Raw genomic sequence first — 27783 nt, 5'->3', positions numbered from 1 at the left:
TTCTCTCAATGTTTCAAGCTTTATTACAAATGTCACAAAAAGATGTTAATATTTCACTTCTGTTCTTGGATTTTCGTCACAATAAAATACACTGAACATAATCTTCATAAAAGTTATTTACAAAAGTTTAAGCTATTGCCATAACTTATTTAAGTATTAATTATTAAAACAAATTAAAAGCCATTGTTATTTGTAATATCAATACATGTAAGTCACATAAATACAACACATATTGCATTACAAATGCTATAGGTGTCACGTTTGCGAAAGTTAAAACTATTGGCATTGTAAATGACAAAGCTATTAAATTCGCTATTTTCAAAACCAACACATAAATAAAAAATTTGACATTTACAATATCAATAGCTCAAACTTTCCTAATGCGAGACATATTGCATTGCAAATGCGTGTTGGTATAACCACTGTCGAAAATTTACCAAACTTAGGTCAGAAAGCATGAGTGTCCAAATGTAATCATACTTTATTCTTCTTTGAATGTTTATTCTCTATGACGTGTCTCAATGTGTTCTTAATAAAGATGTCACAAACTTATTGTGTATAACAAAATGTTATTCTTTTTCAGAACTATTGAAGTCTATGCTCTTGTTAGGGGCAACTGCAATGCTGTTTGTACAGCAGCAGAACACAATGTTCCTCCTCATGTCTCAGTTACATCTGATCATGATATCATTACCAACATCGTCATATACAGTAAATAACCATTCAACAATTCTGTTGCTTTGATATCTCTTTAGCAACTTCTCTGTTAACTAGGGCCTACACTCCGCTTCCAAGGTGGAGGCATGTACAAAGTACAAAATATATTGGGACAGGGATCTTGTAATGCATCTGAGGCGGTTTTAAGTATTGCTGCCATCTCGCCATGCTCCTCGAGATAGGCTGTTAAATTGTATTACACTAACCACATCTAAAGGCAATGACTCACAAATATTCAGGAGAGGGTCTTTTTGTAATCGTGTAACTAGCAGATCTTGAGAGAAACAAGTGTCAAAATGCAGTGATGCAATAAATAACAACAAGCACACTCAGGAAGGGTAACTGGAGGAAATTACTCATTTTAAATTAATTTCCAGGAACACATCTGTCCCTTTGTTTCAGATTTCTTTGTCCCGGATATCTTTCCGCGTTGTGCGCCTCAGACCCAGAAAAGGCCTAGCAAATGAAGGACTCTAACGAAGGGAGTCACTTCATCAGGTGCATTGACTGATTTTCAGATCCAATTAAAGTTTTCATGTTAATTCAGTAAGGTCTCCAAAATTGATTCATGTTCACAAAAATATATGTAGCACCTTGAAGTGAAAAGCTCAGTTTCAAGCATTCGTAAGGTACAGATATGCATTATGTTATATATTTGACTTTTCTTGACTACAAAATGGGGTGGTTAAACAGCAGTGTAGAAATAATTGTAATTTCAACATTTTCTCTAGCTTGTGGTCCCAGTGTTTCCGCCATACTGTAAACTGTACGTTATGCGTAATATATTGTTTCTGAGTTTTATATTGACCTTTCATAAACATATATAACTGTTTATGCCTCTACTTTGATCAGTATGATGTTTCTGTAGTACCTGGTACTTTTTACTTTATGTTAAATTCTGCCTAATTGTCTTGTTTTCTTCTGCTTGATCTGTTGCTTAAATGGTTATTCAGTTATTATGCTTGAATACCTGATTTCTCTTCGCGTACTGGTTGTGTTCTATAACAGTTTTGAAATTTGCATTGTATGGCCACATGAAATTATGAAATCAGCACTTACTCTCATCTCCCCAAGCTGTACTGTATTCTGAACATTTGGGTCACTGCTGTTGTCATTAGCTCTATGGACGAGGGATGGTTTACTGTAGACATGAAAGATTCCTTAATGTCCAAGCAGCTGTCAGTTATTTTTCAACTGGATTCTTGTTAAAACGCAAAATATTTACAGGAGTTCCTCATTTCCCTGTTCTGGACTTCCTGAAGCAATGAGAGAGGACTTTTTTACTTGAATTTCTTACCACATGCGTGCGGTTTCTCTTGTGTAATACAAGTGATATTTCTGTCATGAATATTTTGCTGAATTCAAAGTATTTACGTGATTTCCATCTATGGTGACTGTCATGATGACCCTATGTAGTTAAAGACATTTTGCACTAGGAACCGGAGTATGAGCTGGTTGTAATTTTCTGAGGCATGTGCTAATCCCTGTTTACTTATAGGTTGGAATTACGAGTTTGAAGGTATTCAACGCATCTGATATTTATTGGATATGTTAAATAGCTCAACCTTTGTTAAATTTTAACAGGGGATAACATATGGTATTTACTGTATAATGTGGATTTTGGTGCGCTAAAGACCAAAGCATGCATCTCATTCCCAATGAACTTGTAATAGGTGTACCTTATGGCACCTGATAATTAATGTACCACATGGTATCAGTATTTATCAGGGGCAATAAATAATTATTCAATTCATAATCAGGCCCTTAGTATATTAATATGATTTCTTGCATTTATCTCTTCTCAGGTGGGGTGATAGATGATGCTTTTGCTGGAAAGCATTGTCACATTAAGAAAATGTACATGGTTTCTCTGTTGCAAATTATCTCAATTGTCACTGGATCTACACATGTAGAGAAGGTGTGTGGCTTCTCAGATGACGCAACAGATTACCTTTTTGATTGAAACCTTTATAACATATAGAACATTTAAATGGTTTCTCTCCACTGTGAATCCTCTGATGTATTATTAGGTTTCTCTTTGTAATGAAAGCCTTGTCACATTCAGAACATTTATATGGTTTCTCCCCAGTGTGGATTTTCTGATGAACTGAAAGGCTACACTTTTGGCTGAAAGCCTTGTCACATTCAGTACAATTATATGGTGTCTCCCCTGTGTGGATTCTTTGATGTGCGCACAGATGATCATTTCGACTGAAAGCCTTATCACATTCAGAACATTTATAAGGTTTCTCTCCAGTGTGAACTCTCTGATGTATTGTCAGCCTTTGCCTAATAACGTATGACTTGTCACATATAGAACATCTGTAGGGTTTCTCTCCGGTGTGATTTCTCTGGTGTACTAATAGTTCATTCTTCAGACTGAAAGCCTTGTCACAGTCAGTACACTTATATGGTTTCTCTCCAGTGTGATCGCTCAGATGGCGCTTTAGAAGAAATCTGGTTTTGAAACCCTTATCACACTCAGAACATTTGTATGGAGTCTCACCGCTGTGAGACATGCGATGTATCCTTAACAATCCTTTAGTAATGAAAGCCCTCTCACATTCAGAACATCCGTAAGGCTTTGTCCCAGTGTGAACTCTCTGATGTATTATCAGCTGTGAATTTGTACTACAAGACTTCTCACATTGAGAACATTTATAGGGTTTCTCACCAGTGTGAATTCTCTGGTGTTTGGATAGGTCATCTTTTCTGCTAAAAAGTTTTTGACATTCAGAACATTTATATGGTTTCTCACCGGTGTGAATTCTTTGATGTATTATTAGCTGGCCCTTCGTGATGAAACACTTGACACACTCAGAACATTTATGTGGTTTCTCACCAGTGTGTGTTCTCTGATGTCGTATCAGATGTGTTTTTTGACGAAAAACCTTATTACATTCAGAACATTTATATAGTTTTTCCCCAGTGTGAATTCGCTCATGTGATGATAAATCACCTTTTTGCTTGAAAGTCTTGTCACATTCAGTGCATTTATATGGTTTTTCTCCTGTGTGATCATTCTGATGTCGCATTAGTTGAAGTTTGGTTCTGAAGCCCTTGTCACACTCAGAACATTTGTAAGGAGTCTCACCGCTGTGAGACATGTGATGCAGCCTTAAATTTCCTTTTATAGTGAAAGCCTTTTCACATTCAGAACATTTGTAAGGTTTTGTCCCAGTGTGAACTCTTTGATGTATTATCAGCTGTGCCTTTGTACTGAAAGCCTTCTCACATTCAGAACATTTATATGGTTTCTCCCCTGTGTGGATTTTCTGATGAACTGAAAGGCTAATCTTCTGCTTGAAAGCCTTGTCACATTCAGTACATTTATATGGTTTCTCCCCCGTGTGGATTGTCTGATGTACACACAGATGATGATTTCGCCTGAAAGTTTTATCACATTCAGAACATTTATACGGTTTTGCTCCAGTGTGCGTTCTTCGATGTTTTATCAGATTTGCATTCTGACTGAAAGTCTTATTACATTCTGAACATCTATATGGTTTTTCCCCAGTGTGAATTCGCTCATGTGATGATAAATCACCTTTTTGCTTGAAAGTCTTGTCACATTCAGAGCATTTATATGGTTTTTCTCCTGTGTGATCATTCTGATGTCGCATTAGTTGAAGTTTGGTTCTGAAGCCCTTGTCACACTCAGAACATTTGTAAGGAGTCTCACCGCTGTGAGACATGTGATGCAGCCTTAAATTTCCTTTTATAGTGAACGCCTTTTCACATTCAGAACATTTGTAAGGTTTTGTCCCAGTGTGAACTCTTTGATGCATTATTAGCTGTGCCTTTGTACTGAAAGCCTTCTGACATTCAGAACATTTATATGGTTTCTCCCCCGTGTGGATTGTCTGATGTACACACAGATGATGATTTTGCCTGAAAGTCTTATCACATTCAGAACATTTGTACGGTTTTGCTCCAGTGTGGGTTCTCTGATGTTTTATCAGATTTGCATTCTGACTGAAAGTCTTATTACATTCTGAACATCTATATGGTTTTTCCCCAGTGTGGATTCTCTCATGTGATGATAAATCACTCTTTTCCTTGAAAGTCTTGTCACATTCAGAACATTTATATGGTTTCTCCTTAGTGTGATTTCTGTGATGTAGTGCTAGTTCACACTTTTTATTGAAAGCCTTATTGCATTCAGAACATTCACATTGTTTCTCTTCAGTATGAGTTTGTTGATCTATCTTCAGCTGTGTCTTTGTAACGAATGTCTGGTCACACTCACTGCATTTATATGGTCTTGGTTCAGTGTTGCCTGCCTTTTGTCCAATGAGAGAGACATTTGTGAAAACATCTTTACATTTGAGACAGTACAATGTTTTTTCTTCAGTAGGATTTTGTTTGCCTGCCATCAAATGGCTTTCTCAAATAGACGGCTTGGTAAACATTACAGATTTATTTTGTTTTAGGATGCGGAGATCTCCTTGATGTTTTCCTAATGGGTACTTATATAGAAACCTCTGTCACATTTAGAGCATCTGTGCACCTTTTCCATAATGCACGCATTATGTTTAAATAATGAATTCCTTGTAATAAAATCCTAGAGACTCTGGGTAAATGTGAGTAGCTTCTCCTGTGTCAGTATAGGTTAGTTCTTTCAAGTTAGGTGCAGTTTACTATATATATGAAAAATAACCTCTCTACATTCTAATTTCTTAGCAATAGTATAGGAACTGCAAAATTGTTTTCCTGGAAAGATGTACTACATGCCATACATTTGTGTGGCCTTTCTCCGTTATGGGTCCATTGATGGATTAGAATTCCTTGGAATGTTAATTTGTAGTCATACTCATGAGATAATCCTTACCCCTTTGTTGTGACATACTATATCCCTTTCATGAGGCATTCATTGGTGTCTGCTACCAATTTTGCACAGAAAAAAGTTGTTTGCACAAGAAGCGCATATAGCGAACAATTACATAGAGATTCTTCAGTGGAATGAAGTCTCAAAAAACTGTTTTGTAAATTTCGGGAGGCTACTGTCTCAAAAGTTGAATTGCAGTCCCTGGTGTCCACGATATTCCTCTGACCATTGCTTTTTTCTGGTTTTCTTTCACTTGGGGGACAAAAAAATATATAGAAGCATTAGCATTTTGTGAACCAAAAAATACAAATATCAGAATTGTTTTCTTATATGGATATGAAGTAATAAAAGCCAGGAATGCTTATGTAAGTTATAGGCACAACGCATTAGCATAGAACTAGTATAAACAATCTGGCGACCTCAGTATTTTATTCATTTACGAACCAAAAGATTTGCAAATTTGTAATGAGATCCAAAGCACTTTGTTAGTCATCCACTAACAATGTTCACAACACAAATTATAATGGACACTGAGAGATCTGTAATCCAATTACCAAACACATAATGAGAAACATAGGTAAAATTAGTAAACATGACTGCTCACAAAATGGATTAAAACAAAAACTTGGATGTCTAATCAAATAATCAAGGCATGAATTGACATTTAAAAAATATCATTAAATTGTGATATCAACAGAATGTATTGGGATGAATAGGAAAGATTCTAAGACCTTTATTCCAGTTATTTGAGGAGCACAGCAATACCAACTACAGTTTTCTAGCTCTAAAGAAGAGAACACTGCAGCCAGAGGTTAAAGTTTTACTGGAGAAAATGCCATGTTTTTAGACATTCTGTACAAACAATCTTATCAGGCATCGATCAGAGATATGAAAGAAAAGGATTCCACAGTTTAGAAACTGACTGAAAAGCACACACACTTTTCTGGGATTTACAATTGGGGGGCTGAAGAGGAACGAAGAGTTTAGGTTAGAGAGTACGAACCCAACAACTCCTTGATGAATGTTTCCATGTATATTTTTCTGCCAGATCGAAGGTCCCAAAAGCACAGTATAACACTCAAACAAGGATAAATGTGGTCTAGATTGCTGAGCGTGGATATGCCAAAAACAAAGATACCTTCGAATTCATTGATCAGAGCTTTAATTAACATGGAAACTAAGGGCCTGATCTAGTGTTTGGCAGTTGTACAGCCATCCGCCAAACTTAGAGATCATTGCCGGCCACACAGTTACAGTCAATATGCTAAACATTTGGTGGACAGCCGCTGTTTGTTCTAGCATTCATTCACCACAGTTAACTAAAGTTTTTATTTTTCAAAAAGTGTACTTGAAAACAGAAAACTATTCACCGCCATACGCAGGGAGTTTTCCCCCTCAGTGTGGGAGTCATTATGTGTTTTTTTGTTCTTTCATCGCCAGGGTATACTGCCAGGTAACAGAGAGACAAAAACACATCACAACGCATTGTTCACCCTAAATAAAATGGGTTGGGCAATGCCCTTCGTCAGACTGCCCCTTCTCTGTTGTGCTGCATGAGGGTGCATTCAGTCAACAGAGTCTACGGGGCTTTGTGCACAGAAAGTTGTCAATTATCCTGACTCAAATTAGTATGGGAAGACCGTTGAGTTGGGTAAAAGGGTACTCTGTCACTTTTGTGACTAAGTAGCTTTCTTCACCAAACTCTAAATCGGGCTACAAGATGCCTGTGATCAGATGCGCACAGAACTGAATTAAACAGAAACCAATATATCTGTAATGTAATCACTGTGTCAACGGCAATTACTCCTAACCTGAAGATCTTATGACTCAGTAGCACATCAACTGAATTCAAATTGTATTTATTAATGGTTATATGAATGCTATAACTATGCTTTTATGGTTTCAACTGAAATAAAGTATTTGATTGAAACATAAAAGCCGTAAACAGATTAGAACAAATTCAAGTCTAACATAAACAAATCCAGCAACAATATACAAATTTTAAAAAATAAGCGTAGCCTTAGTAGTTGTCTCTACAAAAGCTTTTATCACGTACTGTAACCCTCTGTGGGATCCAAAATTGCATTCCTTCTTTGGGGTTGGTGAAATATGATTAGTGTTTTTAAAGGTGTTCCATTTTACAATCTAAAATGACATGCTGCTCACGATACAACTAGTAGTGACTCGCTTCCCTTCAATTCCTCTACATCCCAGAAACGCCATTAAAGGGAGCTGAACCATGTATTGAGCATGTGCAGAAGTCCCTAAACATATATAAGGCCATAAGCTGCAAGGGAGTGCCTCAGATGTGCCATAGGCAAGCCGGTCTGTGCTTTTATTCCCCTAATCACTGCATGAAATGCTGCTTCTTTCCTAGAAGGTAAGCTGGCTTTTCTTACTTACCTCTCCACGTCCGCCCAAACCCAGCATCCAGGAAATCCTTTGTAGACTAAGCAATAGCGTCAGTAATAAGAGTGCAAACAGGTTTTCTAAACTCAGAAATCCTACTTACTGGTGACTTTAACGTGGTTAATGTCAGTCCTTCAAAAGAATGAGGTCACCAAATCACATGATAGCATCTGGGTGATATCACCGCAAACCCAGCCTGGTTGGCACAAGGACGATCCACATGGAAGTTCTCTACAAGGTAACCTAGAAAATCTGGGCCTAAGGGCCCTAAATGGGCGTTATCCTGCTGACAAGCCACCTCGATTCTCCTACCTATCGAAAAAAGGCACTTCATTAATTGACTATACCTATGTCAGCATTTCATTGCTCCATCAAGTAGCAGGATACTCTCTTGGAAACAGAACAGAAAGTGATCACTGCCCACAAGAAATTATTCTGAGTACTTGCCTTATACAACACAAAAAGGTAAGGGACTTGCCATCTGAGAGCCTTACAATCAACCTCAAACGTATCAAATGCTCCTTTAAGAATCTCCAACACATATCAGCAGAGGCTAAACAAATAATTGAGCTGCAAACGTGCACGGACAATATATGTGCCAACTGGTCAACATTTGCTACCAAACTTATTGACAGATTCGCGAAATCAACAAAACACACAAGTCAAACTGATCAAAAGTATACGCCGCCCCCTAATTCTGAGATACTATCTGCAACAAGAATGATGAATCGTTTATGGCGGGCTTTAAAAACTGATCCAATGGATCCCATTAAAATAATAAAACTGAGAGAGGCCCGCAATCAGCTCAAGAAAGCAAAACGTGAACTAAGCACAAGCCAATGGAACCTGTTTTGGGTCAAACTGCAGCATGATATTAAAACAAACAACTCTGCCAGGTTTTGGCGCACAATCAATAGTGGAAAGGCAGCATTTGTATTTGCATCGCGCTTCATTGTCGGCGTGTAACAGAGCGTGCAGCGCTACTTTTTTAAAAAATTACCGATTTTGCTATTTTAGTTTAATTTAATTTCTTTGCCCCTGTTTTTAAATAACCACCACTGCGCCCACATACTTGCATCCTAATTGTGCCCCCACCGCTTTTAGAGCGGATTTAAGCGTGTATTCATCGGGTTATTCGTGGCCTAAGCACAAGCCAATGGAACCTGTTTTGGGTCAAACTGCAGCATGATATTAAAACAAACAACTCTGCCAGGTTTTGGTGCACAATCAATAGTGGAAAGGCAGAATTTGTATTTGCATCGCGCTTCATTGTCGGCGTGTAACAGAGCGTGCAGCGCTACTTTTTTTTAAAAATTACCGATTTTGCTATTTTAGTTTAATTTAATTTCTTTGCCCCTGTTTTTAAATAACCACCACTGCGCCCACATACTTGCATCCTAATTGTGCCCCCACCGCTTTTAGAGCGGATTTAAGCGTGTATTCATCGGCTATTCGTGGCGTCTTCCGCCATCTTGGGTGGGACCGGGACCTCCTGTGTGCCATTCGCCTGAGCGCTCTAGTGCTCAGTCAGCAGAGCAGGTGAGCCTTTATTAAGGTGAACACCTGAAGCAAATCGCCTTCGGGAAAGGCAGCATTTGTATTTGCATCGCGCTTCATTGTCGGCGTGTAACAGAGCGTGCAGCGCTACTTTTTTTAAAAATTACTGATTTTGCTATTTTAGTTTAATTTAATTTCTTTGCCCCTGTTTTTAAATAACCACCACTGCGCCCACATACTTGCATCCTAATTGTGCCCCCACCGCTCTTAGAGCGGATTTAAGCGTGTATTCATCGGCTTTTCGTGGCGTCTTCCGCCATCTTGGGTGGGACCGGGACCTCCTGTGTGCCATTCGCCTGAGCGCTCTAGTGCTCAGTCAGCAGAGCCTTTATTTAAGGCGAACACCTGAAGCAAATCGCCCTTGGGAAAGGCAGCATTTGTATTTGCATCACGCTTCATTGTCGGCGTGTAACAGAGCGTGCAGCGCTACTTTTTAAAAAAATTACTGATTTTGCTATTTTAGTTTAATTTAATTTCTTTGCCCCTGTTTTTAAATAACCACCACTGCGCCCACATACTTGCATCCTAATTGTGCCCCCACCGCTTTTAGAGCGGATTTAAGCGTGTATTCATCGGCTATTTGTGGCGTCTCCCGCCATCTTGGGTGGGACCGGGACCTCCTGTGTGCCATTCGCCTGAGCGCTCTAGTGCTCAGTCAGCAGAGCAGGTGAACCTTTATTTAAACCTCACCCCTCTCGCGCAGCGGTAACGCGCAGCGGGCGCGCCTGACTCGCGCCTGAGTCGAGCCAGAGTCTGCCCGTCTGCGCCCGTCAGCGCTAAGGAGGCGGGAAAGGCGGGTGACCCTGAGCGATCTCTGCCGTTTCCCCACATCCTCGTCCAGTCATGTCCAGAGAATTTTTGTTGTCACATACTGGCCCCCATACCCATTGTAAAGATGCCCTACTCCCCCAGAGTTGGCATGGCCCCGTATGTTGTACCCACTGCCGTATGACATTAACTCCGGAGCCTCCTATGGAAACCCCTTTGGATTCCAGTACTATACGGGGCGGATTAATCAATGCACGATCCTTACCCAAAAATGCCCAGAATACCCATGACCTTATTGTTGAGGCCCACGTGGACTGGCTTTTGGTCACAGAAACATGGCTAAAGCCTTGGTGTAATCCTGATCTAGCCATAGCCCTCCCACATTATTTTCTTATCCAACGTTTGGATAGACCGGAACAACGTGGAGGGGGCCTGGCGATCATCTACAGCAACACCATTAAGTGTTCATCTCAAGAACTGACGGATATCAAAGAAGCAGAAGCATTAGCATTCTCATTGGAGATCCATGACACCTTTGTCTTCTCTGGGGCCCTTATTTACCGCCCTCCGGGTCCATCCTCGAAGTTCTTAGAAACAGTAGGTGATGCTCTGAGTGAATTAGCACTCAGATTTCCCATTTCTCAGTATTGGGTGTTCTAAATCTGCACCTAGAGTCCCCTAATGATCCCGGAGTAGGCTGTTTTATGGAAATTATCGAGGTATTGGGACTCTCACTTATGAATCAGGAACCCACCCATCAGGCAGGACATTTATTAGACTGCATCTGCTCCAACTCTTCTACTCTGAGAGTCAAACCACCCAGCCCTCAGACATGGACGGATCACTATTTTATTCCTTTCAATATTGTTTGGAATTTGAAACCCATCACCAATCTCACAACGCGGATAAAGTCCAAACTAAATCTACCCCTGATTGGAAATCTTTAACTAATAGACCTGATGTAATTAACAAGCTTAAAGACAACTTACCAGTCCTAACCGATCTTACCTCAACAGATAATCAGACTTTCTGTGAATGGATTGCGAGAGCTGGACTCCTGCTAAGTTCGCCTAGAAACAACAATTCTAAAACGAGCAGGACCAAAAAGAGTGCCCCTTGGTTCTCAATGACTCTGAAGCTTGAATTAGGTGAGGTCAGAGTATTGGAACGAAGATGGCGTCGAAATTACGACGCCACCGCACGTAATATCTACATAGCAGCAAGACGGAAATACCATGCAGAAATAAAATCCACAAAAAAAACTACTATCTACAGGCCGTATCCATGGCAGGTCAGGAACAAAAAGCAATTTTCAAGATTGTAAAGGATTTTATGAATCCTTCAGCTTTATCGCAGGAGATTCCACCATCCCAAGATCTCTGCAATGCGATATCCAATTATTTTGATAACAAGATTCTTGACATTGTGAAGACCTTTCCACCAGGAGTAATGGCAACTGCGGACTCTGAACAGTTTGATGAAATGACGACTCCCTCCAGCTTCGAGGAGTTTGCCCCAGTGTCCCTTGAGGAATCTTCTAAGGCTATCTTGGCTTGTAAATCGGGATCCCCTTTTGATCCCTGTCCCCCTCCGGTGTTGCATATTTTAGTTGAGTTGGTTAATCCTATAATCAACAGGATTATTAATTCCTCTTTAGCTACTGCAAGCATTCCTAATGACTGGAAGCTTGCAGCTGTCAAGCCACTCCAAAAAAAAGCACTGGCTGACCCCACCACTCTTTCCAATCTGCGGCCCATTTCCTTGCTACCTGTCCTGTTTAAACTGACTGAAAAGTTTGCCAATAGCCAACTGACTAACTTTCTGGAGAAGAATAACATTCTCCACCCCAATCAGTCAGGATTTCGGTCAGAACATTCTACCGAGACGGCTCTGCTCTTTACCGCAGAAACCTTACGGGCAGCAAAGGACCAAGGAAAGAAGGCTGTCCTTATCCTACTCGACCTGTCGGCAGCCTTCGATACGGTCTCACACAACATCTTAGTGGACCGGTTGGCTGCCGCAGGAGTAGGAGGTCAAGTCTTGGCATGGCTCAGGAATTTCCTTAGCAATAGACGCCAAGTGACAGTGTTAGGCCAATATCAGTCTGAAGCTAAAGACGTTAGCTCAGGGGTCCCTCAGGGTTCAAGCTTGAGCCCTGTTCTTTTCAACCTATACATGGTACCCCTTGTGAAACTGATTGCGTCATTCCAGATCAGTTCCATCTCATACGCTGACGACACTCAGCTCATACTGGTGCTGGATAGAGAACGACCAGGCGCAGAGGAAAATCTTAAGGAGTGTCTGGCAGCTACCTTTAGATGGATGACCAACAATCATCTAAAGTGCAACACCGGTAAACCGGAAATCCTACCTGTTGGGAGCCATAACTTGTTTTCCCCTAAAATGTGTTGGCCAACGGAGGCAGAAGATCCGCCCAACACAATTGCATCTGCCCGCAACCTGGGCATTAAATTCGATAACCAACTATCTTTTAAGCCCCAGGCCATAGCAGTGGCAGGCATGTGCTTTCAAATCATCAAAGCACTGAGGAAGTTTTTCGATCTACTTCCGCTATCAGCGAGGAAAACAGTCGCAGTGCCCTTAATAAGTTCTAGGCTGGACTATTGTAATGGAGTATATGCTGGAGCCAACAAAATCGTTCACCATAAGTTACAAATGGTCCAAAATGCGGCAGCCCGCCTCGTGCTACGCTGGCCTCGGAGGTAGTCAGCCTCAGCAGCACTCAATACTCTCCATTGGCTGCCTGTAAGTAAAAAAATTCTGTTCAAAATTCTCTTAATCACCTTTAGAGCATTTCACCAGCGTGGCCCAAAATATTTACTCAATGGGTTTAAAAGATATCATCCGACGCGCTGCCTGAGGTCTGCTAGTCAGAACCTACTCACTCCTCCTAGATTCAAGCTGGCCACAAAAGGGGGTAAATCCCTTTTTGTATTGGGCACCAAGACCTGGAATAAGCTTCCTCTTTCTTTACGTACATTCTCCCTAGAAGCCCCTTTTAGGAAGGCATTAAAAACCTGGATTTTCTCTCTGCCCGATGCTACATGTAGAACTTTGGTGTAACTGTGGTGTAAAATGCAGGACATCCTTTCCCTCCAACTCTTCCACCCGAGTTGTGCGAGCGCCAAGATACTTCTTGGAGTGAAAGCTGCGCGTTAGAAATGTCTCTTACAGTACAGTATAGTGCATCTGGGCGCACATCTAATGCGAAATAGAGTGGGTTGAATTCCTCTATTCCCACTTTAATGACCAGGAACTGCACACTAACCATCCAAATCCCCCTCCTATGGACAAATTAATACAGACAGAGATTGTCCGGGAACCTCTCCTGAACACTTCAAACTCCCTAAAGAAGCTAGGTCACAAAATGACACCAACAAAAGAACGTCACTCGATCCAAAGCTGCGTCAATTTTGCGACAGTCCAGAAGGTCGAAATTGAGAAAATAATAAAAAAGGGTTGCAAGGATGGTGCGCCTGGTCCAGGTGGAATTCCTCAAGCTATGTTCAAGAAAAATGCAACTTACTGGGCAGCAACATTAAGCCCCCTTTTCAACTCATGTCTGCAAAACAACACCATACCGCCCTCCTGGCGTGGATCCATCCTTGCACCAATCTTCAAAGGCGGGGACAAAAAATCCCCAGGGAATTATCGTCTCATCGCACTTATTGACAACGAAGCAAAGTATTTTGCGGGAGTGCTGCTCAACTCACTTAGGGCATGGGCAGATAAAAACTCTATAATTCCTCCGAACCAAACAGGTTTCACAATAAACACCGGTACCTCAGTCACTCATGACTCTTTCATGCTTGATTGACCAAGCGAAATTCTGCTCTTGTTCACTTTATATGGGGTTTATTGACTACCAAGCGGCTTTCGACAATGTACACAGAAGTAAACTCTGGCAGAAGTTGTCCAGACTTAACATCCCAGAGGCCCTCCTAAGAGCCATACAACTCCTACACCAGGACACATGGGTTAGAATTAAGATCGGGGACGGCTCAAGACTGTCTTGCCCGATTCCGATGGAAAAAGGCCTCAAACAGGGTTGTGTCTTGGCCCGACACTCTTTAACCTATTCTTAGCGGACCTCTCTGAAGTTCTCAACAAGGTCAACTCCCACGCACCCAAAATATCTGGCTTGCTGCTGACAAATCTATTATACGCTGATGACGTTGTACTGTTAAGTAAAACAAAGATCGGGATGCAAAGACTTTTGGACGCTACTTCCGATTATTCAAACGACAATGAGCTTCGCATCAACAACAGGAAGAGGAAAATTTTAGCAGTGCACTCAAGGAAATTTAAGAAACTGTCTTGGGCTTTGAACAATGAAAGCATTGTCGAATCAATTGGCAAAGGTACCTTGGAGTCACTTTCAACAACAATGGAAAATACAAATCCTACCTAGAAGAGCAAAAAAGGAAAGGTACAGCACTCGCTTTTGCAATCGGACTAATTCAAAAGAAACTACAAGGCCCTACTCTTGCACCCACATTGCAAGTGGCTCAGGTAAAAATCATTCCTACCTTAACTTACGGCAGCAAAGCCTTAAAAGGAATGGACAGTAACCATCTGGATAAAATAATTACTAAGATCTACAGGTCAGTGTTCAAATTACCAAACCATACATCACCAGCACAAATTAGGTTGGAACTTGGCATCTGCAAACAATGTTTGGCCTGAGCAATGTCTTTCCTTGTGTGCTGTCACAAATTGAGGTTATCAAAGGAGGGAAGCTTAGGATACCACTTGTGGGCCAGCATTGATAACAACTCATGGCGAGCAGGACATGAATACTGGTCAAAAGGCTTAAAAACCCTGTGCCTAAATGACCTCTGTAACTTTCACGCTAGTCAGATGGAATTTAAAAGGCTAGCGAAAATCAACACCAAACAATTATCAATAGTGGAAGACAAACCCAGCCTTGCAAAAAGAAGCCATGGGTGGATGACCCTTCAATCCTATGCCTTGCTAATTCCACAGCCGTATCTTACTATATCGTTCAGTGCTCAGACGAAATTAAGTTTTTTAAAACTGAGACTGGAAGTTATTAACCTGTTGACTCATTGGCCAAAATGGAAAAGAGAACATGGAAAAGTTCAATGCCGACTTTGTGGGACCCACAAAGAAGATATCATACACATCATATGCCTGTGCCCACTACTTTTGACAGAGAGACGGGTCCTACTTCAGCATCATTGGAATAGTAATATGATTAGAAGCTGTAGAGCAGCAGTTTTGGCCTGTTTTGACCCTGGGAACACCAAATTAAATTGTGCCCTAGTAAGATTCATGGAGCGCGCTGCAAAAAAAGTTATTGATCTGCCCAGAGTTAACGACCCCCCATTGGAATAATGCTGCCAAGTTTTATTTGCTGTTGCTGGCTTTTTATGAATATGACTTTTTAAATGGAAGTTTCACTTGTTGTCATATATACATACTGACTTTTAAAGAATTCAACATTTTAAATGCAATCTTAAAACCTTTTTCAAATGTTTTGTACTTGCAATGGTTTATTTTAAATCACGCAATAAAGAATTCATTCTCATTACTTACCTCTCAGCAACTACATTCATTGGCAAGTGCTGTTCACTCCAATTCTCAGATGAATGGGTCCCATTTACTTTCCCCACCATCTGCCCAGCATCATATTGTCATAAGATTGACCACCAACACACTAGCCACACACCGGAAAATTAATAACCAATAGATCACATGGGAGGCATGGTCGCCATTACTCACCGTTCTGACCTTCAAATCCTGCCCTCCTCAATCCCAGACTCTCAACTTCAGGACGGCCCGGCATGTTCAGTACAATGGTATCATAAATCTGTGCAGCAAATCCTGCCATACCGCCAACTAAACTTTGTCATTTCGAAGCTCCATGAACTATACAGCTAACTAAACGTTGCTATTTCCAAGCTCCATGATTTACAAGTCTTCCTCTGCAAATTATTTATCAATAAAGACCTCATTATTGCGCTTCAGGACTTTAATTTGTGGTTTGAAAACCCATCACGTCTGAAATTTTCTACACCACTCTAAATATAGACAGACTTAAACTTCAATCTCAACAACCCTCACATTAAGAAAGTTATTTTCTTGATTGCCTATTCAGTACAGACTATCCTGTGCACATTTAAAGGGGACACTTACTTACTTGTGAAGAGGCTACCGACTGCACAGCGCACTTTCTGCATCGGCGTGCGAGGCTCCCAGCTGACGACTCGCCGCACCCGCTTCGCGGGTGCCGCTTCGCGGGTGCCGCTTCGCTGGTGAGCCCCCGTCCCAGCAACTTTGTGCGTGCACACGAGAGGACCTCGGCGGAAAAGCGGTAAGGGGCGCGAGGCACCAGCGGGGCTGCGAGTGTGCAGGGACTTCATTTCCCAGAAGTCCCTGCGAGACCACGGAAGAGCTTCCGGTCTGCTCTCCCTGCTGGCCCGCCCCCCGCCCATCTAAAGACTTCAAAAGTGCACAGGCAACTCCTGTCTAGTGGGACACTTACTTACTTGTGAAGAGGCTACCGACTGCACAGCGCACTTTCTGCATCGGCGTGCGAGGCTCCCAGCTGACGACTCGCCGCACCCGCTTTGCGGGTGCCGCTTCGCTGGTGAGCCCCCGTCCCAGCAACTTTGTGCGTGCACACGAGAGGACCTCGGCGGAAAAGCGGTAAGGGGCGCGAGGCACCAGCGGGGCTGCGAGTGTGCAGGGACTTCATTTCCCAGAAGTCCCTGCGAGACCACGGAAGAGCTTCCGGTCCGCTCTCCCTGCTGGCCCGCCCCCCGCCCATCTAAAGACTTCAAAAGTGCACAGGCAACTCCTGTCTAGTGGGACACTTACTTACTTGTGAAGAGGCTACCGACTGCACAGCGCACTTTCTGCATCGGCGTGCGAGGCTCCCAGCTGACGACTCGCCGCACCCGCTTCGCGGGTGCCGCTTCACGGGTGCCGCTTCGCTGGTGAGCCCCCGTCCCAGCAACTTTGTGCGTGCACACGAGAGGACCTCGGCGGAAAAGCGGTAAGGGGCGCGAGGCACCAGCGGGGCTGCGAGTGTGCAGGGACTTCATTTCCCAGAAGTCCCTGCGAGACCACGGAAGAGCTTCCGGTCCGCTCTCCCTGCTGGCCCGCCCCTCGCCCAAACCGCCACCTACTTAACACCAATTCACTCCCGCAGCGCGGGACGCAGCCCGGGCTAAGACTGGGCAAAGACAGGGCCGTTTGAGGCCGTTCGAGTACGGGTGAGTCCGGTCCGGCCCACCACCCTAACAACTATATTTCGGCCTCCCTAATACAGGTATCTACAAACAACTTGATCCCCTCTACAATTGGTCAATCGATCACCCTCCCCAGGTGTATAATCATTGCAAAATGAACACGAGATCCACCAGGCAAAAAAAAAAATCTAAAAAGAATGGTATAGGCGACCAACTACTAGGCCCAATGGATGACTTCCTAGCCAAAGCTAATACTTTTATTGATCAGAGCATAAGCTTAATCGAGGGCAGAGTTTCTACAGAACTGGCAATTGCGCGTCGTTCATCAATGGGATTACTTGCAACAGCAAAAACCCCGGAAATACATCCAGTCTCAACGCAAACGGCGGTGACTACAAACAGACTTAGCCTACCTAACAATGTTGACCTGTCAGCATCCCAAATATCCGTAACCCTTTCAGAAACCGATCTTGAGAACACCCCTGATATCTTTACCGACCCCACACCCGAAGAAACCAGACAAATGAGAGGCAAGCGGGAGGGGGCTGTAAAAAAACGGAACACAAAGAGCAAATCGGATCATACTACAAAACCCATAACACCCAAGCATTCAATATTGGTTACTGACACAAATGTCCCAGTGGCATCTAACCACCCTGCTCCACCAACTAATAACGTGGTAACAATTCATCATGTTCCGCGTGATCTCTGTGATCCTTTAATGCCAGATTCACTAACCTCAGAAAATATAGGAAGACAACGAGAAACAGCAAGATTAATCACAGAGATAGCTTTTCTTTTAAATTCCCACATACGCCCACTAGAAACAAGACTCAGCAATATAGAGGCAGCTAATAAAAATCACTGGCTCTTTAAAATTCATATCTCCACAACCTCATACCAAGCCCACTGCAAACTCAGAACCCACACATACCGCTCCTAAGAAAACTGCAATTGTACCTCCCCCACAGTCTAAAAAACAAACCACATTGATCCTTCCAACAAACACTACCATTTCACAAAAGTTGACTCCCACGCCCCTGGTCATCCCCTCACAAGCTAGTTCCCAACCATTACCTACTGCAAACTCTACTTCCACAAAAACTCCTGCTCCCAAAACACCTGCTTCCAAAACACCTGTAACAACAACCCCTAAACTACCCCAAACAAAAAATGCCCGAGACCGACAACCGAACAAGTACCCACCCTAAACTTACCACCTGAGGCCACCCCATACGTGGTAGTTATGACGGGGGTCCCCGAACTCACAGGTGAGGGGACCGAACCCAACTGGTCACTAAAGAACAAGGTCCAGTATTGGTTGAATACAAATCGTCCCGTCCCGCCACCTTGGAAAAGTAAAATAGCCTCAGTATCCCGGACCTCGTGGGTAGGTTACAGGAAAAAAACAATTCGAGGAGACTGTATAGTCATTACGTTTGAGGATCCCAACATAGCTGACTATATATGCTCTTGGGAACGTAACAACTCCTCTGGGGGGATTGTAACAAGACCCCTGTCTTACTTTTACCCGAAAAGGTTCAACAATAACAACTATCAACGTAATTTTGACAACATGTGGAGGAAGCCAATCCCGCAACCATGGGAGCTTGAATCTGCCGCTCCCAATCCTGTAATGCGACTTACTGAACCTATTAACTCTCGGTATCCATCTAATTTGAGCTACCAGCAGAGAGAAGTCCCATGGCAGATCGTGGGCCCTCAAAATAGATTTGGAAACTGGGAGCACTGGGAGAGACCACCTCACCAATCTTTTGGCCCCAACTACAAAGGCACCAGTAACGGGCAACACTGGCTAGGCTTCCCGACCACGAACAGGTTCAGTGGCCTGGAAACGGTCGATTGACAAACACCTAAATCACCGGAGCCCTCATCAACTACAATAGCACTCTCACACCCAATTCCAGCGCCTATCCCATCTACATCACACAAGTACAATGTCGCACAACAGCATGAACCCACCCAGCTTTCCATGATCTTCTGGAATGTTGCTGGACTCTGTAACAAGATTGAGGATGGTTCGGCAGCAGTCTTCTTGAAGGACTATCAAATCATTTCTATTCAAGAAACATGGGCAATAGCTGCCCTCCATCTAGTTGGATATAGAACTTTTACTTCTCCCGCCCTTCCCAGCACCTCAGGTAGACCCAAGGGGGGTCTGGTAATCTACATGGCCAACACAATTGTAGATACAAAGATCATCAAGACAGACCTCCTTCCGAACTTTCAGATCCTCACGCTCTCTGTAGGGAAAAAAACTCGTATATCAATAGTAAACACATACAATAATTTGGACCCTGATAATTTTCTGAGCATTCTTGACCAAATTCAAGACAAATTAATAGAACATACCCACTACAAACAGAAAGCGGACACTGCCCACATAATTTGGGGTGGCGACTTTAATCTGCATCCCTGCCCAAACATTGACATTTGTGGAATAGTAGATGAGTCAGATATCCCTTTAACTCACTTCACCCACTCAGGAGTGGGGTCTGCCATGAACAAAATACTGTCAGACTTGGATCTCCAAATCTTGAACCCCGTTCAGCAAACAACCAACAAACTAGAGCCAACATACAGAGGAAGGGGCCACGAGACCACTGTGGATTACATATTAATCACAGAAGCCCTAAAACCGCTAATCGGAACATTTAAAATCTTGGAAAACTGTCTCAGTGACCACTCCGCTCTTAGCCTTAGTCTCCAATTACATTACTCGAATTCTCTGATGGTAACTATAGCCAACACTTTATCACAGAACAGGCTCGAGCTGAACAAGACCAATGGCTTCACAATCAAATGGAAAAAAGTGGACCCTAATATCCTTACGAAGAGACTAGTTACTCTCGCCTATAAAAACATTTTGATCTGTCTTGATCCCCAAGCGGAGGCGAATCAAATCTTGGAAAATTTTAATACTATCATAGAATATGCCAAAAACCTGTTAACCAGACCCTACAACCAAAATAAGTTAAAGACCACAGGCTGGTTTAACCGAAATTGCACGAAAGCACAAACCAACTTGAGGAAAGCTCTTGGAGAACCTAACGGAGATCCAACAAAGATCCAAGGCCTCAGAAGAGAATACACTATTGCCAGAAAGACGAGGAAAAAAGAACTAAAAACATCCCTGTGGAAGGCCCTACACGAGAGCGCACTCGCGAAGGACTCCCAGGCTTTCTGGAAAATAGTAAAATCCCCCTCTTTAACTGATTCCAGTGGACCAAAAATAGACGTGGCCATAGACGAGGCCACATGGACGAGACATTTTTCGAAAATCTTTCAATCCACACCTAATTGCGATCCGTACCAGTCTGCATATAACCCGGTCACCTTCCCTATCTCCCTGGAAGTTGACCTACAAGATTTCGAAAAAGCGTTATCCTTAAGTAGGCCCGGAAAAGCTCCCGGTCCCGATGGGGTCCCCGTCGATTTATTTAAATTCCTTCCCGACCTCTGGACCCCAATAATCACGAGAGTTTGCATTGCAACTATGGAACTCGGATTGTTAGACTCATGGTCATCATCAATAATGGTCCCCATTTTTAAGAAGGGGGATAGGCAAGACGTCAAGTGTTATCGTCCAATCTCCCTTCTTGATTCTCTGGGTAAAGTGGTCGGCAGAGTCCTCCTTGGCAAGTTGCAACAGTGGGTAGCTGACGAAAACATTCTCTCTGACCTACAGTTCGGCTTCAGGGAGGGCTTCGGAACCATTGACCAAGTACTGAATCTTTCCTTGCTTACATCCAAGTATACCTTCGCAAAAACAGGGTCTATTTTTATGACATACGTGGATTTGTCATCCGCATTCGACTGTGTCTCACATACCAAGCTTTGGTCGCTGCTGAGCAAGATGGGGGTAGACCCTCCTCTTTTGGACTTTCTAAGGGAACTCTACAGCGGGGCCACAGCGAGAGTGAGGTTTGGGACAAGAGGAGAACTGACGGCACCGTTTGGGGTAGAGTGGGGAGTGAGGCAGGGCTGTGTCCTCGCCCCCTTTCTATTTTCATTATACACCAACGGCCTCGAAGAGTGTATGCTGAAGGGGGGAAGAGACCTTCCAAAAGCAAAAGATCGCCTGATCCCCGCCCTGCTCTACGCGGATGACGCTGTCATCTTAGCCCGAACTCCAATTGAACTACAGAAATCACTAACCAAATATGCAGATTTTATGGCTGCCTTGGACCTGCATATAAATGTGAAAAAAACCTTCATTATGGTGGCAGGCGGCACAAAAAAAACATGCAAAGACCATCTTTCTGAAAGAACAAAAAATTGAAAGAACCTCACATTACCCCTATCTGGGCATCATGATAGATGATGCCCTAAGTTGGAAACCGGCGGTAGAGGCCAGGAGACATCTTTTTAAAAGAGCGATTATGGCACTAGTGAAATTTTCAAATAGACTAGGGAAAAAACCTCAAGTTGAACTGCTTCAAATATACGCTGCAAAGTGCCAATCCATAGCATTATATGGTGCTGGGATCTGGGGGCATATCAACACCAGCCCCATTCAAAAAGAGGAAAACATTTTCACGCGATTCCTCCTATCAATACCACGAGGCACTTCCACCTATGCCTCGCATATAGAATTGGGAATCCCCTTTATTGAAGATCTGATCAAAATCCAACTCCTAATGCTTTGGAGAAGAGTCTGGTTATCCGAAGAAAATAATCTGACAAAAAACATTCTTCGAGATATCATGGAGCTGGACTACGCAAAAAAAATACCTTGGCTCACATATATTAGAAATTTCCTCCATGATCTAGGGATCGAGAAATATTATAACAACCCAGAACTAATGAAGGAAATCTCTAAAAAAGAACTAAAACAGATAGCACTGAGCCATCTGGACTCCCTGAGACTATTAACGCTGGCCACAAAAAAATCCGCCACGCATGCAATCATCATTCAGCAGACCCTGAAAATTCAGCCATATCTCACACTGGAGATTACCACCTACGAAAAGTTGCTCCTAACAAGGTTCAGACTGAACCTATTTTTCAGACTGGTGACCTTCCCCGAAAAGAACAATTGGAGCACCCAAATGGTCCTGTGCCCCTGTGACGATCATTCCCAACAGTCCACCATCCATACAGTACTTTTCTGTAAGTTCTATCACCCACATCGAAAGACATGGCTTATCCCTCTATTAAAAAAATGGGGCCATAGACAGTGCCGTCCAGCGATGTTATCCCTTCAACTTCTGGACTCTGAATGTACGGTATATCATGTACTAAATTTTTTAAAATGTATCATGAGACTGTCAGAGCTAGGGTGGCCTGTGGTCTAGGGCCCGCCCCACTCAACATTCGGGGTCATCTGTGTGGCAAAATGCATCAGGCATCTATGGGAGGGCGTTGGTGGTTGTGGTGTTTTAAATCCGCTTGTCCATCTGTTCTGCGTCCTTCCTAGAGAGTCTGTGCCAGTTTCCTGTTCTGTGCTTGCTGCCTAATGCCGTTCCGCCTAATGCGTGAGGTTCGGCATGTCCGCCTAATGCGTGAGCTTTGGTAGCCCGGTCGCATACGTGAGCGCCGTAGGCACGTTAGCTTACGCGACCGCGCCCTGTCTCCTGTGCTCACTATTCTGGTATCTTCTGGGGAGTGGCTGTGTTCTCTTCTTGCTCCCTCTCCTTTGAATACAGCTCCAGTCGTTTGAAGAAGGATTTCGACGGAGGCCTTTGGAGATTGTTTCCAGGGGGCGTGGCAGTATCCAGCTTGCTCCGTGTTCTTGGTTATCGGATGGAAGAGCCGTTTTGAGTATCCAGAGGGGACATCTTGTCCTTCAAGGTAGTAGAGTAGGCCGTACTCTACAGGTAGGAAATATCAAACCTAGCTCCCAGCGCAAAAACTTCAAAGTATACTCTTCTGGTTTATAGGTGGCAAATCGGATTGTTAATTTTGTAAGGAATAATCAAGAGCACTGAAAGCCCGAATCATTGGTGTATATTCTTCTTTGAAACTGTGTTTACATCTCGTTGCTGGCAAGGGATGTTTAACGTACAAGTGCAAAGTTTATGAAAGTGCGCGCATCATTTCTAATACAGATTGTCTAAGCGCAATTCGTTCTTGTGATTGTTTTTTTGGGAGAAAAGGCCAAAAGGAGTTTTTAGTTATAACTCAAGATAAAGATAGCAGTGTGATTTTGCATTGGATTGTTCTGAAAACTTTGGTAAATAGGATATTTACTAAAGAGTGGTGTTTGTTCTTGTTAAAGGAGAATCTGTCGCTATTCACAAGAGAATAACAATATTGTGATAAGAATGTTTTAAATGATTTAGTATTTATTTACAAGAAGTTGATTGTATCGTCTATAACTGTGATTAAGCACTAGGGTTCTGCTGAATAATTCAGTTTTGGCTCAAGGTTTATGGTCAACTAGATTTACGGAATATTTTGTTACTAACTTTTCCTTTCCAGATCTCCTTCCCTGCTGTCCCCTTCCTAATTCCCTTTTCCCCCCCGCTTGATCACTCCAAGATTCTGTGTAGTAATTACATTCGGAATTGGAGGTATCGAGAGGTGGGTCCTTATAACTTCACGACAGATCCTGAGGAAAACGTCGCCTTGACAGAGACATAGAAATAACCTGTAACCGTAATTCACTACTTTTTACTCTTCGTAACAAAAGGGGAATATTTTTACTCTAAAATTTAAATGTAAATCCCTTTTTAAACGAATGTTTTTTATACCATGTTATCTTTTATGGCTTTTTCAAACTGTAAAAACCGAATAAAGATTATTATTATTACTATGAAAAAAAAAAAAAGGCCCTTCCAGCTCTCTAGTCAGCTCATTTTACTGTTACGTTTGAAGTCATCTTTCATCCTTCGCAAATCATATTACTGTTCCTGTCCTAAACCTACAGGGAATTGGAAAAAATTGGATGCCTCTCTTTTTAAAAAAGCTCCTGACTAAAGTAATTTCCAGTCAGACATGAACTGCAATTGGTGTATACGCTTTTCCTAAAATGGTTAAACAGACTCTGGCCAAAATTCTTAACCTTTATATTCTCTTACAAGTCTATTCCCCTTGTTGGACAAGCTACTTACCTTCTGAAATGCCATATCTGGTATAGATATGATTTAGCCACAGATTCTTTACCTTTGAAATTCCAGGCGTTAAGCTCGATCCAGAAGATTTTTGATAGCAGTATCCCTGCGTGCCGAAAGGTGGTGTCGGTCGACTCCATGTTAATTGGAATAATTGGGTTCGTCATCGTCGTGACGTCCGCATCGTCTATATAGGCGTCACCCCAGCGTGCTGACATCAGTACTTTTCATTACAGACGCGCGGAGCGATGAAGTGACTGACCTGGTGTGCCAAAAACAACTACGGCCCTGAAGGGAAAACAGCCCTGACACTAAACCAATCCGCAGCGCGGGGAGGATGGGAGGGTCGGTAAGGAATCTGCAGCTAGATCATGTCTCTACCAGGTAAGGCATTACCGAAGGTAAGTAACTTGTCCATCTGATATAGACACAAGTAGCTGCAGATTTATTAACTTTGAACAAATACCCAAGGAATTCCAACCCTAGAGGGGGTTACTGCGAAAAGGATTCCGACCAAGAAGTGCTGCAAAACAGAGCAGCCAAAGAGGCCCTCCCTGCGGACTTGAGAATCCAGGCAGTAGTGTCTGGCAAACGTGTACAGAGAAGCCCACGTGGCTGCTTGGTAGATGTCAGAAACCGGAACACCACACTGGAGAGCAGTGGTGGCAGCTTTTGCCTTGGTAGAATGGGCTCTAAGGCCTTCAGGAGGTTGTCTCTTCGACAAGGTGTAGCATATTTTTATGCAAAGGATGACTCCGCGTGAAATAGTCTTCTTCTGAACTGCTCGTCCCTTCTTTGCTCTCACATATCCTATGAAGGTTTGGTCATCCACCCAGAAATCTTTCGTACAATCAAGGTAGAACAATAACGTTCTTTTGGGTCCAGACTGTGGAGACGCTCTTCTTCCTTGGAAGGATGCGGAGGAGCATAGAAAGTGGGCAGAGAAACAGATTGGAAAAGATTGAAAGGTTTGCCACCTTTGGCAGAAAAGTTGCCCTTGCTCAGAGCACTGCTTTGTCTGGAAACACGGTCAGGTATGGAGATTGAGCTAAAGGGCTGGTAGTTCCCTCATCCTCCTGGCAAAAGTATTTGCCACTAAAAAGGCTGTTTTAATAGTGAGCAGCGGGAGGGGACAAATGTGTAGAGGTTCAAATGGTGCACACATCAAAAAAGTAAGCACCAAATTAAGCTCCCATTGGGGCATAATAAAAGGCGAAGGGGCAAACATATGGTTAAACCCATTCAAAAATCTCTGAGCAAGCGGAGAATTGAAAAGAGATGACGGATCGGGCAGCCGAAAAAAAAAGCAGACATGGCTGACAGGTAGCCCTTCATAGTGCCCAGACTAGAGCCCTGCTGGGCTAATGAGAGAATAGAAGGACATCTGACAGGGAAGCAGACAAAGAGTCAATAGACCATTCTGTACAGTATTTACAAATCTTTTGCTATCTGCAGGTGTATACCAATTTCGTGGAGGGACGCCTGGCTGTCAGAATAACCTCACAGACTTCGGCAGGAAGGTAAAAAGCTGTCAACCGTTGATTTTTTAGCCTTGGCTTTTATGCCTGACATTTATGACGACAGTCACTAGTGCCATCCAACTTTCGTGCACTTTACTGTAGTGCTGAAACATGACGGCTAATGGAGATTGTCACCCCTACCCGGTAAACTCCAAATCAAGGTGTCTAGTGAGGGAACAGCAGCCAGCGCTCAAATGGCAAATTATTCCTTAAAAGTACTTTGACCTACTTAATCAGCTGTGGCAAATAAAATTAAACTAACTTAAGTCATAATAGAAGCATTTTCTACCTATTGCCCACTTTATTTTCCATGCTGATGAAAATGAGCTGAGTATGGTGGCTTGTCCAAATGCTCCGATCACTTATTAAAACCTTATATGTAGGAGTACCATGAGCGAGTGCGCTTGAGAAACATGGAGTCTGGACGCCAGATTGATCGAGGGAAGCCACCGTACTCGGTTCGTTTTCATCAGTCCTACAATAAGGTCAGACTAAAGCATTTCCGGTGCAATTAAGACAGTCTAGTTGGGATTTACTGACCAGCCTGTTCGGAAGTATAACCGGCAGAGATGATTTAACTTAGGACTTCAAGAGCCATGCAGCCCTGGAGAAGTCGTGGAGTCTTCGCCAATCAAGGAAACACGCGTTGGCTAGGCATTGTTGGATTAAAAGAAAAGAAAACAGAACTTTATTTTGTCTGATTTGCAGGTTTAAAGCGGTTTTAGTCCATCATTATCATATGACAGGTGATGTTTTTAATACCCTTTTAGTCCCCTTTCTTGCCCTGCCTTCACCCTCTGACCTCTGCTGACACACATCAACAAAACTATCAACTGCATGAGGCATCTAAGCTATCGTGATTTAGGTGATATGGGGAAGTGCAGGGATATTTGTGTTCAGGGGCCAGTCCCTGCTCATCTAGGTACTGTCCAGAGAACACAAAAGGGACCCTCAGCTGCCTCAATAAATTCACTACCCTCAGCAACGGTGCCAATTTTTTCTCCACCCCTGTCTAGAGCGATATCTTAGCAAAGGCCATCTCTGTCTGGCGCCAACTGAACAGAGAGGTTTCTCTCATGAGGTAACCTAGTCAGTGAAATAAAAAGTCTCCCTTGTTTACTGGGTTGGGGTTAATGTATCACAGTAAACACACTACAGTGGGACCATTTTCATAATCCCGACTAAATCATCTTACTGTATGCAATATTGTGTACAGGATTGTCACCTGGCCAGTGCTTCAACCAGAATGACCAGTTTTATCATCTCAAAGCCAATAAAAAACTAACATTTGTAAAATCAGTGTTTCCCCCCTTTCAAACAAATTCTTAAAACGGTGAATTCAAAATTGAATTCCTTCCAAAGTATCCCAACCTGTTCTTTAACAAACATTGGAGCAAATAGAGACGGAATTCAGTCCTTGTCCTTTCCAGGATCAGCCCCAGCTCAGGGGCCTTGAATCAGCTCAGGGTCGGCCTGGTCACCTCTGTTCTTGACTCTGCTATTTACAGGGAGACCCTCCTCCCTCCAGCCCTGGGTGTCACTGCACACACCATCACTCACGTGTTCTGGTTTCCTGCCCCTCATTCCTCCGGTCCGTTTTTCCTCATTTTTTTTCCGCGTGAACCGAGACCCGAGAGCGGCTCCGAGGAAGGAGGAGGAACAGCACTGAC

At 43.0% G+C, this 27783-nt stretch overlaps 1 protein-coding gene across 2 annotated transcripts; it reads right to left on the bottom strand.

The window, feature by feature from the left end:
• Positions 1-27783, bottom strand: LOC147658878 (uncharacterized). 2 transcript variants are annotated; one of them, XM_086952071.1, is made up of 2 exons: positions 27674-27783; positions 1-5797 (listed from the first exon to the last, which is right to left on the bottom strand). In XM_086952071.1, exon 2 carries the CDS (start codon positions 5091-5093, stop codon positions 2619-2621), a length of 2475 nt encoding a protein of 824 aa, XP_086808197.1. In that variant the 5' UTR covers positions 5094-5797; positions 27674-27783; the 3' UTR covers positions 1-2618. The 2 variants fall into 2 exon arrangements, with proteins under 2 accessions (XP_086808197.1, XP_086808198.1); XM_086952072.1 differs by lacking the exon at positions 27674-27783 and having other exon boundaries at positions 3371-3557; positions 3643-5242.

This window comes from Lissotriton vulgaris, unplaced genomic scaffold, assembly GCF_964263255.1.
Source record: "Lissotriton vulgaris unplaced genomic scaffold, aLisVul1.2 SCAFFOLD_520, whole genome shotgun sequence".
Taxonomy (NCBI): Eukaryota; Metazoa; Chordata; class Amphibia; order Caudata; family Salamandridae; genus Lissotriton; species Lissotriton vulgaris.
Note: the sequence above shows the minus strand (reverse complement) of the source record. Positions and strands in the feature narration are given on the sequence as shown.

Bases quoted from the DNA above. Each gene is read 5' to 3' on its own strand.
- LOC147658878 (XM_086952071.1), bottom strand. From the start codon at position 5,093: ATGGCAGGCAAACAAAATCCTACTGAAGAAAAAACATTGTACTGTCTC.